Source organism: Nerophis lumbriciformis, linkage group LG18 (assembly GCF_033978685.3).
Source record: "Nerophis lumbriciformis linkage group LG18, RoL_Nlum_v2.1, whole genome shotgun sequence".
Lineage (NCBI taxonomy): Eukaryota > Metazoa > Chordata > Actinopteri > Syngnathiformes > Syngnathidae > Nerophis > Nerophis lumbriciformis.
The window spans coordinates 15,752,493-15,769,702 of record NC_084565.2 but is presented as its reverse complement, the minus strand read 5'-3'; the positions used below and the strand labels follow the sequence as shown (position 1 = coordinate 15,769,702).

General features: G+C 44.1%; 1 protein-coding gene across 4 annotated transcripts in view; it reads right to left on the bottom strand.

The window, feature by feature from the left end:
- plcg2 (phospholipase C, gamma 2) overlaps positions 1-17,210 on the bottom strand; it is a 148,123-nt gene that overhangs the window by 99,479 nt on the left and 31,434 nt on the right. For all 4 annotated transcript variants that reach the window (XM_061977752.2, XM_061977754.2, XM_061977753.2 and 1 more), the window contains 7 exons: positions 9,052-9,132; positions 8,937-8,977; positions 6,865-6,937; positions 4,300-4,401; positions 4,116-4,234; positions 3,958-4,043; positions 3,762-3,879 (listed from right to left, as the gene is read on the bottom strand). In XM_061977752.2, coding sequence (XP_061833736.2) covers positions 3,762-3,879; positions 3,958-4,043; positions 4,116-4,234; positions 4,300-4,401; positions 6,865-6,937; positions 8,937-8,977; positions 9,052-9,132 — 620 coding nt within the window. The remainder of the gene's footprint in view (positions 1-3,761; positions 3,880-3,957; positions 4,044-4,115; positions 4,235-4,299; positions 4,402-6,864; positions 6,938-8,936; positions 8,978-9,051; positions 9,133-17,210) is intronic.

Below are 17,210 nucleotides of genomic sequence, written 5' to 3'. Positions count from 1 at the left end.
ATTGCCAAGCATTGATGGGAAGGTTCACAAAGTGGAAGTGCGGACTGTCAAGGATGGGAAAGCCTAGGTGCTCTTGAGGCCCATCTCCGAGATTGTGATTCTTCTATCAGAGACTTCTTAAGTACCTAAGATATTAATGTTCTTTACGTTTATTTGTGTTTGTAGTGATTCATTTATTTATATCAAGCTGGGACTGTGCTGCACTTAGTTTTGGGTGGAGTGATAATCGATCCATTGGCGACGCATTAAGGTCACAGTGATTCCTTAAAGTTGAGCTCATGACGCAGTTTGTTTCTTGCTAAAAATACAAATCATATGATGTTATGTTTTGTTGCTGGATGCATTGTAATGCGTTTTCGCCTTGGAAACTACAGTATGTGTCTGTAATATCTGACTTTATTAATATGATACCCGTGTAAAAATTGCTCAATTGAGGACATTAGGTCTAGCTTGTGTGCTATTGTGTTTAGTAATATAATGGTGTAGTTGTTAGCTCACAATGTTAGCTTGGGCTGTGTGATTCCAATGCTTTTGTTATATTAAAGGTGATATTTCTTCGCCTACTACAGTAGGCCCTACTGTATACTGTATATGGAGCTTGTCTATATACTGTATATTGATCGTTGTGGAAATGTATTCATTGTTGTTTATATTTCTGTGTTACAGTTTTACAACTTGCAAATGACTTCAGTAAAATACAGGAAAACACAAACCTTGTGTGCTTATTGGAGGACATTTTGCTGTTAGCTGGCTGCCGAGCTTTGCACAAGTATACACACTGCGGGGGCAGTACAATATATTGTAGCACCTAATGGAATGGAATGACAAGCCAAACGAATGTCAGAATAATTAAATATTGTTTACAAAGTAAATATTGGTGAAATGTGTACATTGTAAATATTCTGATTCAATCTAACTGCTGTCAATTATTGATTTCAAGATAAAAATGTGTTCCCAATACTTTTATTTCTAAAAATTACAAATATAACAACAAGCCAGTTTTCTAAACAGCTTTTCAAAAGCCATAAATCCATCTCTACTGTACCTTTGTTTGGGGTCGTGCAAGTCGACATGCTAAGCTGGCACGATAACCAGATAATGGAAGTGGAGAATGTCACGTGGGGGGGTCGCAGCTCGCTGCGCGGGTGTTCTTCCAATGCAAAGAGACGGCTCCGGACAACAGCGTGAAGGTAGGCTAGGATTTATTAATATAAATCACGCACTACCGCGAACATAAACAATACAACAACAACTACAACAAAAAAAGAGGCAAGCGTGCCTAAAACGCAAGTGAGGCTAATCTTAAACAGAAGCTATGGCATGGACATGGAAACTTACTTGGACAGAGCAAGACATAAACCGGTGTGACATCAAAACAACGCAGGCAGAACGAGTGATGAACAAAGGTAGGCTTAAATAACAGTGACATGATTGGTGACAGGTGTGTGTGAGTCCGAACGTGAAACAGGTGCGTGACGTGACAGGTGAAAACTAATGGTTGCTATGGTGACAAAACAAAACAAAAGTGCACAAAAAGTCCAAAATTTAAACCGAACATTACTAAAACAAAACATGATCACACAGACATGACAGAACCCCCCCCTTACGGACAGATCCCAGATGTCCAAAAACAGAAAATATGAACAAGAGTCATGGGAGGGCGGGAGGGGGACATGGCGGTGGGTCGCCAGGCCACGTGTCCCCGTATCCACCGGGGCAGAGTTAGGTGGCGGCGGCGAGTGGAACGCCGCTGCCCAGGGAATGGCCACATTCGTGGCCGACTGGGAGGTGGGCGCACTTGGCGTGGCGGGCGACCAGGTAGCGGCCATATCCGTGACCGACGAGGAGGGAGGTGCGTCGTCATCGTGGCAGGCGTGGAAGCAGCAGATGATGCAGGCAGCGAAGCTCGGCGTGGCGCGTCAGGCGGCGAAGCTCGGCGTGGCGCGTCAGGCGGCGAAGCTCGGCGTGGCGCGTCAGGCGGCGAAGCTCGGCGTGGCGCGTCTTGGTCTTGGCCTAGGCGTGGGTCTTGGTCTTGGCCTAGGCGTGGGTCTTGGTCTTGGCCTAGGCATGGCGGGTCTTGGTCTTGGCATGGCGGGTCTTGGTCTTGGCGTCGTAGAACTGGTACCGGAGCTTGGCGTGGAGGGTCTTGGTCTTGGACTGGCGGGTCTTGGTCTTGGCATGGCGGGTCTTGGTCTTGGCATGGCGGGTCTTGGTCTTGGCATGGCGGCACTTGGCGTCGTTGAGCTGGTACCGGAGCTTGGCGTCGTGGAGCTGGTACCGGAGCTTGGCGTCGTGGAGCTGGTACCGGAGCTTGGCGTCGTGGAGCTGGTACGGAGCTTGGCGTCGTGGAGCTACTGGTGCAGGTGGAGGTGGTCTAGCTGGGGGTTGCGGCTTGGCATGGTAAAAGACTGGTGGTGGCGGCCGTGAGGGAGGCTGTGGCTTGACATGGTGAAGCTGAGTCACCCCACCAGTGCAGTTCCCAGCCCTAGCCCCCCCCTCAAGGAGCGGATACCTGCGGTCTGGAACTCTCTTTAAGGGTGGGTGGGGGGAGGTATGGAGGGGGGCAGAATCCTCCCCATTAAATTGTCCAGAAAATCTATTCACCACCCCCACTTTAGACTGGGTCTGAAAAAATCTAAATTTAGAAAAAAATTTCTCAAAAGGATTATTTTTTTAAACGAAGTCCTTGGTGGGCGGCTGACAGAGGGCGTAAATAAAATCTAAAAAAAAAAAATCTTGGTTTCTGACGTCATCACCAGTGGGCGGGATGACGTCATCAGCACAGGTCTCCTGCGGCGGCAAGGAAAAATGAGCTGCTTGGGGAATCTTGTTGTCCGTGGGAGGGTTTTGGGGGAACGACGCGTCATGCTGGCAAGAAAAAGACTTTCTGGTTGGCTTCCAGCTTTGCCAGCGCGTCTCCATCACCTCCTCGTGGCCGGTCTGCGGAAGAACGTCTGCTGCCTGCGTTCTGTCACGTGGGGGGGTCGCAGCTCGCTGCGCGGGTGTTCTTCCAATGCAAAGAGACGGCTCCGGACAACAGCGTGAAGGTAGGCTAGGATTTATTAATATAAATCACGCACTACCGCGAACATAAACAATACAACAACAACTACAACAAAAAAAGAGGCAAGCGTGCCTAAAACGCAAGTGAGGCTAATCTTAAACAGAAGCTATGGCATGGACATGGAAACTTACTTGGACAGAGCAAGACATAAACTGGTGTGACATCAAAACAACGCAGGCAGAACGAGTGATGAACAAAGGTAGGCTTAAATAACAGTGACATGATTGGTGACAGGTGTGTGTGAGTCCGAACGTGAAACAGGTGCGTGACGTGACAGGTGAAAACTAATGGTTGCTATGGTGACAAAACAAAACAAAAGTGCACAAAAAGTCCAAAATTTAAACCGAACATTACTAAAACAAAACATGATCACACAGACATGACAGAGAAAAGACAAACTGGAAAAAAAGACCACCCGAAAGTCGCTTCTAATAAGCAGACTTGGCAATACTCCAAACAATTAATTCACTGTGTTGTCTAACTGATCAGATACACACTAATCAAACAGGAAGAAAATGTCTTAACAAAATTAAGACAATAGCTGTTTTCCATGTACTTTTAATTAACGACATGCATTTATTTCACACCAAAGGGAGAAATTAAAAATGTATAAAATCTTTAGACTCTATTTCCTTGAGCAAGTAATCAAGTTACTATTATCATTATTATTATTATTATAGTTGTTGGTACTACTTACTCAGAAGTCACAAAAGCATGTTGATTGATGGCTTTCACCACATCTTCAAACTTGATTTTGGTGGTCCTGGTCCAGCCATGATAGATGATGGGTTCTCCTGGCCCTTCCCAGCAATCCACTGAAATCCTCAGCATACAAATTCATATTCAGAACCAAAGTGTGAATTTAACGTATATACGCGAAAACACAAACTGACATTCAACACAGCGACATCCCATGCGTAGACAGCGCACATAGGCCTCCGTGGAAGACTCGCTACGAAGCTGGTCACCTGTCAGGTAACTAAAAACACACAAATATCACAGTTGTAAACACATTTTTTGTAAGTATTTGTGCTGAAGGCATCATACTGACGTGTTGTGTGATGAATTGATCCAGTAGTGAGACAAAGGGTTGTTCATGTCTTGGTTGTTAATGTCGGACAACTTCTCATCCCATAAAGAGTTCTCCTTAGAAAACAGGAAGCTGAGGAACTAGGAAGCACAAATAAATTTTATCAATTGTTTTCTGTGTTATATTTGACAGATTGTGTCGATACCTCACTGACGGTGAACTCAGGGTCATTGGTTTTTCTCATGGTGTCGTCAATGAAAGTGGTCATCAACTCTTTCACCTGATTCAGATCGCTAGCCCAATACTCCTTGAGGACACAAAGTAGCAATGAACTCTTCAATCCTTTTAAACTCAAGTACAGGAAGTCCTTGATTTAAGTGTTACCATGTTTCGTGGTTTCGATGCATTAGCGTAAATTATTTCCATACATTACTTTGTAATTGTGAGACTAGCTCCAGAACTAATAGGTAATGATAGCTTAACTCCAAGTATAATGTCACCCCTGCTCTCTTTTGCCAACTTCCCCCCATTCATCATGTCTGCCAAGCGCAGGACCGACTCCACCGAAGGCAGTGCGGCAAAGACAAGGAAAGCCACCACTGTAGACGCGAAAGCAGACATCAACCAGAAGTGAGAAGCTCAACACTGGTCGCTTAATAGATGTTCCGATTTACACTAAAAATTGACTATCAAGCATTGTAGGAACAGAAATTGTTTGTAAACCGTGCACCTTCTGGACAATCAAAACTCTTTCGACTGCTCATATTACCCAAAATGCTGGCTGCAGTAATGATTGCACATATTTTTGGTGCCTCTGTTCAAAGGGTTTTGCAGTCTGGCTGTGTCATGACGTCCAGCGAGGTGGACGTTCTTATTTACACATTACTAAGTCAAGCTTTCAGCCAAAGGGGGCTCCCCCTTTGCTCCAGACTAAGAGGAAACAAAACAAGATAGGAGCATACTAAGAAGAAACAAAACAAGATAGGAGAAATTATTATTTGTATCTTATCTTGGCATGAGCAAAATACCATAGACATGCGACATGCAATGACATAGAACGTTTGTGGTTGTTGTGACCCTAAGATGCAGAGACAGGAGGCGATGTGAAGGTAAAATAATTAATTCTTTATTTTGAGAGCAAAAACGTCAAAATCAAAAGAGTAGAGTATGGCAAGTAGCGGCAGCAGAACAATACATGCACACTGACAAATAGCAATAATCCAGCGTTGGCAAGAGATAAAAGGTGAACCGAAATAGATGATCAGCCAATAGCAAATCATGTGTGCTGGTAGGACACTAAGCAGAAAATTAAGGTGCAGTAGAACAAGAAGGAACGGGAAATACTATTAAAACAAGCGCATCAGGACATAAAATGATACCAAACACAGGAAAATAAATCACAATCATGACGCTGGAAACACCTCCACAATCAAACATATGGCAGACAGTCTCATAATGGTGACCATGGAGCAAAATGTATGCACAATTTACACCAAAGCATATCAAATACATAATATCTTGACCACAAGGAAGTGTCTGCAATGTAGATTAAAATCATTATAGGTCCCCTTTAAAAATATCATTACAATGATGATAATAATGCAACAGGAAAAGTATCCGACACCTCTCCTTACAGTAAATACAAACATCTACATCATATATATTATTTACCCACATGGCTGGTTACAAACAATACAAAACATAAGTGATGAAAAAAACTACATTACCCTTCATGAAAACATCATAAACTGTAATAATATTACACTATATATATACTATATATAAATATTTTAATCAAAAATTATAAATATTTGTCCCAATTGTACTGTAAGTAAAAAAAACAACTAATACTGTGGTAACTGCAGTGCTATCTCACTCTACGAGCACATTGTGTTCAAAGACCAAGCTTGTAATTCAGAATACTCATATCAAAGCAGCCTCACCCATTGAAATGAATTGAAACCAATTTCATCTGTGCTTGCCCCTCCCAAAACAGCACAATTTTAACATGTAATAAGCCTTTTAAAAATAAAAGATATTAAATTCTAGATTTAAAAAAATATTGTTTAAAAAACAATAAAATAGAAATACAAACTACTACAGATCAGTAGTTTTATGAATATAACAGGGTAGGTAGACATTACAAAATTCCCGGGGCCAGCACTCCCATGAACGCATAATTATATTTTATAATACTGTCGTAATAATGTAACCATTTACCTTTTCCAGCGACTAAAGACTACTTTGAAATCCCTTTTAATGTGTTCTGATAGTTCCCACATTTATAACAACCCAAGTTACTGAAGAGGAAAGGCTGTTCAATAAGGTTGAGATAGTTGCGAGTATTGGCATTTTCAGGCAATGTGCTGGGAAAGTTACTAGGTAGCACCGCGAGCAGCGAGGCAGTCATCGGTTCAGTAGCATAGTCAAAAACAACCCGGGACACTCAGAGCAGATTATGGCGAGCCGCACCAGGAGGATGTCGACTGGACGGCTGTGGAAGCTGCTAAAGGTTTGGTTTCCAATCCTTGGAAAACAAAGTTATTTTGATCTTCAGCTATTGGGGTGGCTCTTACAGCTTTCACTGAGGCATTAGTTACGCCATCGAGCGGCTCAGAGGCTCGTAGGTTAAATTAAAGCCGAGATACAACTTGAATGTAAAAATACTTGTAAATTAGGATACTCGTAAATTGAGGTACTCGAAATTTGAGGTACCACTGTAGAATAGTTCTATGGTAAGTTTCATTATTTCATCGCATGGGCACCATACCTTCTGCTGATAGATGAGAAATCTTTGAAAGTCGTGGAGCAGAACGACCGAGGCGTCAGGCTTGTCTGTATTACTGCACACACAATCAAACACAATAACAGTACAGCACACAATATTTCCATGTATTACTGCACATACAAACACAATATCAGCGCAGTACACATTATTTCCATGTATTACTGCACATACAATCAAACACGATATTTCCACGTATTACTGCACACGGAATCAAACACAGTACAGTGCATCCAGAAAGTATTCACAGTGCTTTACTTTTTCCACATTTTGTTATGTTACATACAGCCTTATTCCAGAATGTAATTGTGAAAGTCTTTCCCTCGTGGGTTCACCTGATGCTGACAAATCTCCACGACAGTCCGGATGTCCGGTGTTAACTAAGTCTTTTTTTTATTGGCAGCGCACACAACTTTTCAGTCGCTCGCCCGTGACTTTTCAGTCCTTCTGGCGTGTCATCTTCCTGGTCTCCTTTTTCTCTGGCAATGTCCAGTGTGCGTCTGCTCGTCCACTCCAACTCCAACTACGTGTGTCGGCCCGGCTGTTGCTGATAAACATGGCAGGTTATTGGATGATCTTCCCCAGCTGGGTAATCCAATCACTTGCCAGCTGCGCTTCGAGGCCGGTCCATACACACCCCATTCCCGCAGGAGTAATAAATACATTTTTGTCCTCAGAATTCTACAAACAATACCCTATAAAGAAGTTCAAAAGTAAGCTTAGGAGCATCCTATTTTCAACTGATCATTCTTGAGATGTTCCTACAGCTTAATTGGAGTCCACCTGTGGTAAATTCAGTTGGTTGGACACGGTTTGCAAAGGCACACACCTGTCTATATATAGGGTCCCACACTTGACACTAAATGGCAGACCACAAACCAAGATTGAAGTCGAAGGTATTGTCTGAGACCTCTGAGACAGGATTGTTTTGAGGCACAAATCTGGGGAAGGGTACAGAAAAATATCTGCTGCCTTGAAGGTCTCAATAAGCACAGTGGCTTCCATCATCAGTAAATGGAAGAAAGTTTGGAACCACCTGGACTCTTTCTAGAGCTGGCCAGCCGTCTAAACTGAGCAATCACCCGATGGTCACTCTGTCAGATCTACAGCATTCCTCTGTGGAGAGAGAACCTTCCAGAAGGACAGACATCTCTGCAACAATCCACTAATCAGGCCTCTATGTTAGTGTGGCCAGATGGAAGCCATTCCTTTGTAAAAGTTTCCCTAAATGCACCTGAAAGACTCAGATCATGAGAAACAATATCAACTAGTCTGATGAGACAAAGATCAAACTTTTTGGCGTGAATGCCAGGCGTCATGTTTGAAGGAAACCAGGCACCGCTCATCACCAGGTCGAAAAACATCCCTACAGTGTGAAATACATGGCAGCACCATGGCAGCATGATGCTGCCATGGTGGTGGCAGCATCATGCTTTGGGGATGTTTTTCAGCAGCAGGAACTGGGAGAATAGTCAGGATAGAGCAGATAGAAAGATGAATGCAGCAATGTACAGAGACATCCTGGATGAAAACCTGCTTTAGAGCGCTCTCGAACTCTTTCAGTAGGACGACTCTAAGCACACAGCCAAGATATCAAAGTACTGGCTTCAAGACAACTCCATAAATGTCCTTGAGTGGCTTAGCCAGAGCCCAGACTTGAATCTGATTGAACATCTCTGGAGAGATTTGAAAATGTCTGGGCACCAACGCTTCCCATCCAAACTGATGCAGATTGAGAGGCGCTGCAAAGAAAAATGGGAAGTGTGCCAAGCTTGAGGCTGTAATTGCGTCCAAAGGTGCATCAACAAAGTATTGAGCAAAGGTTGTGAATACTTATTATAAATAAACTAAGAAATCCCATGTAGATGTATATAAGTTTGCAAACATTTCTGGGAAAAAAAGGGTTTACAATGTCATTACTAGGGCAAAAAAAATATTTATTCCATTTTGGAACAGGGCTGTAACATAACAAAATGAAAAAAAAGTGAAGTGCTGTGAATACTTTCCAGATGCACTGTATTAATACACTCGCACAAATGAAAGAAAAAGCAGCTCACCCCAAAATAAAAGAGCCATCTTTTTTCAACTCGTCAAGAATCTGAATGAATAAGAAGAGAACACAACATTGCAGAATCAAACAACACATTGTTCTTTTAAAACTCCTTAACTTACCTCATTTTGTTCAAACATTATTAGATTGTACAATTTATGAAACTGCTCAAAGTCCAAACGATCGTGTTTTGCTCCCACTTCCTGCGAAAGAACATAAGAAAACCCAAAACATTTTGTTTCATTGTCACTTGAAGCATTAGTAAAGGTTGGTATGGAAAAACAAGACATGTACTTGGACTTGAACTCATCAAGTTCCCAAGTCAATTAGAGGAAACATTTAGGAGTGTTTTCATGGGACAATCTTGAAACTATCCCAGGATAATCCCCCAAATAGCAGTGTGTCAGCTCAGATAGAGAATTGTTTGCCATAGAAACTCATTTTTAAGACAACAAATAAATGTATATGTACGATATATTATTATTAGTCATAATCACATTTTTGGGTCACAACCTCCAGTTCAATACAGAGATGTGCTGATTTGTTGTACACAAGTGAGTGGCAGGAAGTGTTAGCGTCACGCATCTACTCACTAAACAAATACACTTGTCATAACTCGCAGTAACGACAAGGAGAAGCGAGAGCTCTTCTGTGGTTTGGGAACGCTTGTTCTTCCTGTGAAATACATAAACAAAGACTATGTTCATGATGCGCAATTCAGATTTGTTCTGTCAAATCTGATCTTTAGTTCAGATTACAAAAAAATGATGTTGAATATGTATAGAATGTTACCATGAATAAAACATGATGTCACACACGCGGCAGTGTGTTTGCAGAAGCAAACATGGCTCAGATTCATGCAGGTTTCAGTCCTGACATCTTCTTAAGTATCTGTATTTTTATCTTTCAATGTTTGTATTTGTTTAATAGAGAAAATTACCAGCCAGTAGATTTTTATGATTCATTATTAAAATAATTCAAGCTTCTAACACAAAAGCTCAGCAGTTTTATGGATTGACATTTTGTTTCCCAACTGTACAGAATTGTACCGGGACCTTAAACCTGGGGTACGTACCAAACTGTGATAATGGTGTACCAATACAACAAGTTCACTGCTCGCTGTACATATCCTATGAAGTGAGACTTACACTGTTACAATGTCTATTTCTCAGATGATAAACTTGTATGATGACTGCAATATGCTGATAGCAACCTAACCTACACGAGAACCTACACCTACGAAAGCTGAGCCAGAAGGCAAAGCTCTCGGTCGACCGAGCTATCTACATTCCTACTCTCACCTATGGTCTTGAAGTGTGGGTCATGACCGAAAGAATAAGATCGCGGATACGAGCGGCCGAAATGAGTTTTCTCAGAACGGTGGCTGGCATGTCCCTTAGAGGTAGGGTGAGAATTTCAGTCATCCGAGAAAGACTCGGAGTAGAGCCGCTGCTCCTTCGCTTGGAAAGGAGCCAGCTTAGGTGGTTCGGGCATCTCATGCGGATGCCTCACGAGCGTCTCCCTAGAGAGGTCCCACTGGCAGGAGACCCTGTGGCAGGCCAAGGACCAGATGGGGAGATTACATCTCCTCTCTGGCCTGGGAACGCTTCGGGATTCCCCTGGAGGAAGTTGCTAATGTTGCTTTGGAGAGGGAAGTCTGGGGGTCTCTACTAGAGCTGTTGTCCCTGCGACCCGATTCCGGTTAAGCGGTTGAAGATGGATGGATGGATGGAACCTAACCTACACCTCCCCCACTCCCCAACCCCCTCGATATCCCACCCCCGGATTGTAAATAATTCAATGTATATACTCTGATGATTAACTTGTATGATGACTGTATTATGCTGATAGTATATATTTGAAGCATGAATTGATTAACGTGGACCCCGACTTAAACAAGTTGAAAAACGTACTCGGGTGTTACCAATTAGTGGTCAATTGGACAGAATCTACTAATAAAAGTTTCAATCAATCAATTTCAATCAACCTAGCTATTCAATAGGGCGTCGATTATTACAACCTAACTATTCTTACTATATTTCTTCAGTCAATTCATAGAAAATAGAACGGCGTAAAATTATTTGCAAATCATTTTCAACCCATATTCAGTTGAATATGCTACAAGACTATGGCGTCACATTAGTGCCAAAAATCCGAGCGCATAAAAACTGTTATCGCGCGCTGATTCTCCACTTCGTGCGCGCGCGCGACACCCTTTTGCGCGCGCGTGGTGCCTTTTTGCGCGCGGTGCCTTTCTGAGCGCGCGCGGTGCCTTTTTGCGCGCGTGCGGTGCCTTTCTGCGCGCGCGACGCCTTTCTGCGCGCTCTCTGTGTACGCCTGGCATCTCTCCTCGCGCTCTCATGTTTCTTTTTGGCACTTTGGGGCCGGGTATGCTTAGACGGCCCCTTCTTTCTGATTGGTCAGGCGTAAAATGCTGACAAATACTCAGAGCAATCAGAAGTATAGCAGGGCGGGTCATCGTCAATATGTATCAAGATTTACGGAGGTAGAAGTGGATACAAAAATGTCGCGCACTGATGAAGGTTATTTCATACCACATAAACACAATACAGGGTAATACAAAATGTGACCCAAATAAATAATAAGACAACAAACACCATAATCACATCTTTCAGCCAGAACTGGTCCACCAGCAATAACATCCAACCATAACATTATTTTATATTTTCACTTCTTCTTGAACATTTGTTTTCTAATTTATGGAATTTCTTTTGATTCAGCCATAAAATTAATACAATAATCTTTGAATTTTGTTTTTAAAATGTTAAAAATATCTTTTAATAATGTATTCTGAAACAGTTTAAAATAATCAGAGAACTGACTAACACTGACCCTACACAACTATGTTGCACAATTAAGTCTTTTTTTTTTTAAAGCGAAAGAGGTAATTTCAACAGGTACAGCATCCTATGTCATATCTACATGTAATAAGATTTGTAACAAAGCAAACCGTTTGTAAATTGGTCGAAAATCGAGCAAGTTATGGTAATTTAATTAGTACATGTACCATTGACATCAATGTAATGACTGAAGCTAAATGTCCGAGGTAAGATGGCTACCAATCATTCTCCAGTGTAGCAACGTTGTAGCCATCTTACCTCGGACATCTAGCCTCAATCATTACATTGATGTCAATGGTACATGTACTAATTAAATTACCATAATGTGCTCGATTTTCGACCAATTTACAAACGGTTAGCCTTGTTACAAATCTTATTACATATAGATATGACATAGGATGCTGTACCTGTTGAAATTACCTCTTTTGCTTTAAAAAAAAAAAAGACTTAATTGTGCAACATAGTTGTGTAGGGTCAGTGTTAGTCAGTTCTCTGATTATTTGAAACTGTTTCAGAATACATTATTAAAAGCTATTTTTAACATTTTAAAAACAAAATTCAAAGATTATTGTATTAATTTTATGGCTGAATCAAAAGAAATTCCATAAATTAGAAAACAAATGTTCAAGAAGAAGTGAAAATATAAAATAATGTTATGGTTGGATGTTATTGCTGGTGGACCAGTTCTGGCTGAAAGATGTGATTATGGTGTTTGTTGTCTTATTATTTGTTTGGGTCACATTTTGTATTACCCTGTATTGTGTTTATGTAATATGAAATAACCTTCATCAGCGTGCGACATTTTTGTATCCACTTCTACCTCCGTAAATCTTGATACATATTGACGATGACCCGCCCTGCTATACTTCTGATTGGCTCTGAGCATTTGTCAGCATTTTTCGCCTGACCAATCAGAAAGAAGGGGCCGTCTAAGCATACCCGCCCCCAAAGTGCCAAAAAGAAACATGAGAGCGCGAGGAGAGATGCCAGGAGTACACAGAGAGCGCGCAGTAAGGCACCGCGCGCGCATAGAAAGGCACCGCGCGCGCGCAAAAAGGCACCACGCGCGCGCAAAAGGGTGTCGCGCGCGCACGAAGTGGAGAATCAGCGCCTGATAACAGTTTTTATGCGCTCGGATTTTTGGCACTAATGTGACGCCATACAAGACAACCTATTTGATGTTCAAACTGATAAAAAAAATTTTTTTTTGCAAATAATCATTAACTTTAGAATTTGATGCCAGCAACACGTGACAAAGAAGTTGCGAAAGGTGGCAATAAATACTGATAAAGTTGAGGAATGCTCATCAAACACTTATTTGGAACATCCCACAGGTGATCAGGCAAATTGGGAACAGGTGGGTGCCATGATTGGGTATAAAAGTAGATTCCATGAAATGCTCAGTCATTCACAAACAAGGATGGGGCGAGGGTCACCACTTTGTCAACAAATGCGTGAGCAAATTGTTGAACAGTTTAAGAAAAACCTTTCTCAACCAGCTATTGCAAGGAATTTAGAGATTTCACCATCTACGGTCCGTAATATCATCAAAGGGTTCAGAGAATCTGGAGAAATCACTGCACGTAAGCAGCTAAGCCGTGACCTTCGATCCCTCAGGCTGTACTGCATCAACAAGCGACATCAGTGTGTAAAGGATATCACCACATGGGCTGAGGAACACTTCATAAACCCACTCTCAGTAACTACAGTTGGTCGCTACATCTGTAAGTGCAAGTTAAAACTCTCCTATGCAAGGCGAAAACCGTTTATCAACAACACCCAGAAACGCCGTCGGCTTCACTGGGCCTGAGCTCATCTAAGATGGACTGATACAAAGTGGAAAAGTGTTCTGTGGTCTGACGAGTCCACATTTCAAACTGTTTCTGGAAACTGTGGACGTCGTGTCCTCCGGACCAAAGAGGAAAAGAACCATCCGGATTGTTATAGGCGCAAAGTTGAAAAGTCAGCATCTGTGATGGTATGGGGGTGTATTAGTGCCCAAGACATGGGTAACTTACACATCTGTGAAGGCGCCATTAATGCTGAAAGGTACATACAGGTTTTGGAGTAACATAAGTTGCCATCCAAGCAACGTTACCATGGACGCCCCTGCTTATTTCAGCAAGACAATGCCAAGCCACGTGTTACATCAACGTGGCTTCATAGTAAAAGAGTGCGGGTACTTGACTGGCCTGCCTGTAATCCAGGCCTGTCTCCCATTGAAAATGTGTGGCGCATTATGAAGCCTAAAATACCACAATGGAGACCCCCGGACTGTTGAACAACTTAAGCTGTACATCAAGCAAGAATGGGAAAGAATTCCACCTGAGAAGCTTAAAAAATGTGTCTCCTCAGATCCCAAACATTTACTGAGTGTTGTTAAAAGGAAAGGCCATGTAACAGTGGTGAACATGCCCTTTCCCAACTACTTTGGCATGCGTTGCAGCCATGAAATTTTAAGTTAATTATTATTTGCAAAAAAAAAAAATGTTTATGTCCCCCTCTACTGGGGTACTTCAATGCTCATGTTGGCAGCGACAGTGAAACCTGGAGAGGCGTGATTGGGAAGAACCCGAGCGGTGTTTTGTTATTGGACTTTTGTGCCCGTCACAGATTGTCCATAACAAACACCATGTTCAAACATAAGGGTGTCCATATGTGCACTTGGCACCAGGACACCCTAGGCCGCAGTTCCATGATCGACTTTGTAGTTGTGTCATCAGATTTGCGGCCTCATGTTTTGGACACTCGGGTGAAGAGGGGGGCGGAGCTTTCTACCGATCACCACCTGGTGGTGAGTTGGCTGCGATGGTGGGGGAGGATGCCGGACAGACCTGGCAGGCCCATACGCATTGTGAGGGTTTGCTGGGAACGTCTGGCAGAGTCTCCTGTCAGACAGAGTTTCAATTCCCACCTCCGGAAGAACTTTGAACATGTCACGAGGGAGGTGCTGGACATTGAGTCCGAATGGACCATGTTCCGCGCCTCTATTGTCGAGCCGGCTGATTGGAGCTGTGGCCGCAAGGTAGTTGGTGCTTGTCGTGGCGGTAATCCTAGAACCCGTTGGTGGACACCGGCGGTGAGGGATGCCGTCAAGCTGAAGAAGGAGTCCTATCGGGTTCTTTTGGCTCATAGGACTCCTGAGGCAGCGGACAGGTACCGACAGGCCAAGCGGTGTGCGGCTTCAGCGGTCGCAGAGGCAAAAACTCGGACATGGGAGGAGTTCGGTGAGGCCATAACGACTTCCGGACGGCTTCGAAGCAATTCTGGACCACCATCCGCCGCCTCAGGAAGGGGAAGCAGTGCACTATCAACACCGTGTATGGTTGAGGATGGTGTTCTGCTTACCTCGACAGCGGATGTTGTGGATCGGTGGAGGGAATACTCCGAAGACCTCCTCAATCCCACCAACACGTCTTCCTATGAGGAAGCAGTGCCTGAGGAGTCTGTGGTGGGCTCTCCTATTTCTGGGGCTGAGGTTGCTGAGGTAGTTAAAAAGCTCCTCGGTGGCAAGGCCCCGGGGATAGATGAGATCCGCCCGGAGTTCCTTAAGGCTCTGGATGCTGTGGGGCTGTCTTGGTTGACAAGACTCTGCAGCATCGCGTGGACATCGGGGGCGGTACCACTGGATTGGCAGACCGGGGTGGTGGTTCCTCTCTTTAAGAAGGGGAACCGGAGGGTGTGTTCTAACTATCGTGGGATCACACTCCTCAGCCTTCCCGGTAAGGTCTATTCAGGTGTACTGGAGAGGAGGCTACGCCGGATAGTCGAACCTCGGATTCAGGAGGAACAGTGTGGTTTTCGTCCTGGTCGTGGAACTGTGGACCAGCTCTATACTCTCGGCAGGGTCCTTGAGGGTGCATGGGAGTTTGCCCAACCAGTCTACATGTGTTTTGTGGACTTGGAGAAGGTATTTGACCGTGTCCCTCGGGAAGTCCTGTGGGGAGTGCTCAGAGAGTATGGGGTATCGGACTGTCTGATAGTGGCAGTCCGCTCCCTGTATGATCAGTGCCAGAGCTTGGTCCGCATTGCCGGGAGTAAGTCGGACACGTTTCCAGTGAGGGTTGGACTCCGCCAAGGCTGCCCTTTGTCACCGATTCTGTTCATAATTTTTATGGACAGAATTTCTAGGCGCAGTCAAGGCGTTGAGGGGATCTGGTTTGGTGGCTGCAGGATTAGGTCTCTGCTTTTTGCAGATGATGTGGTCCTGATGGCTTCATCTGGCCAGGATGTTCAGCTCTCACTGGATCGGTTCGCAGCTGAGTGTGAAGCGACTGGGATGAGAATCAGCACCTCCAAGTCCGAGTCCATGGTTCTCGCCCGGAAAAGGGTGGAGTGCCATCTTCGGGTTGGGGAGGAGATCTTGCCCCAAGTGGAGGAGTTCAAGTACCTCGGAGTCTTGTTCACGAGTGAAGGAAGAGTGGATCGTGAGATCGACAGGCGGATCGGTGCGGCGTCTTCAGTAATGCGGACGCTGTAACGATCCGTTGTGGTGAAGAAGGAGCTGAGCCGGAAGGCAAAGCTCTCAATTTACCGGTCGATCTACGTTCCCATCCTCACCTATGGTCATGAGCTTTGGGTTATGACCGAAAGGACAAGATCACGGGTACAAGCGGCCGAAATGAGTTTCCTCCGCCGGGTGCCAGGGCTCTCCCTTAGAGATAGGGTGAGAAGCTCTGCCATCCGGGAGGAGCTCAAAGTAAAGCCGCTGCTCCTCCACATCGAGAGGAGCCAGATGAGGTGGTTCGGGCATCTGGTCAGGATGCCACCCGAACGCCTCCCTAGGGAGGTGTTTAGGGCACGTCCGACAGGTAGGAGGCCGCGGGGAAGACCCAGGACACGTTGGGAAGACTATGTCTCCCGGCTGGCCTGGGAACGCCTCGGGGTCCCACAGGAAGAGCTGGACGAAGTGGCTGGGGAGAGGGAAGTCTGGGCTTCCCTGCTTAGGCTGCTGCCCCCGCGACCCGACCTCGGATAAGCGGAAGAAGATGGATGGATGGATGGAAGTTTATGTCTTTGCAGTGCATTCAATTGAATATGGGTTGAAAATGATTTTCAAATCCTTGTATTCCGTTTATATTTACATCTAACACAATTTCCCAACTCATATGGAAACTGTGTTTGTATAATATATTATATATAATATATAAATAATATAAATATATTCTACATATACTCTACATTTAAGTGCAGTCAAGGAACATATGCATTATACAGTCTGATGGCTGTCGGTATGAAGGACCTCCTGTGTCGTTCCGTGTTGCATTTTGGGAGTCTGAGCCTTCCACTGAACGTGCTCATTCTCTCCAAAAGGTCCGAGTGTAGTGGGTGGGATGTGTAGCTTTGCTAGACTTCTCCTCTCTGACACCACCGCCAGAGAGTCTAGCTCTACTCCCACCACGTTACTGGCCTTCTCTACC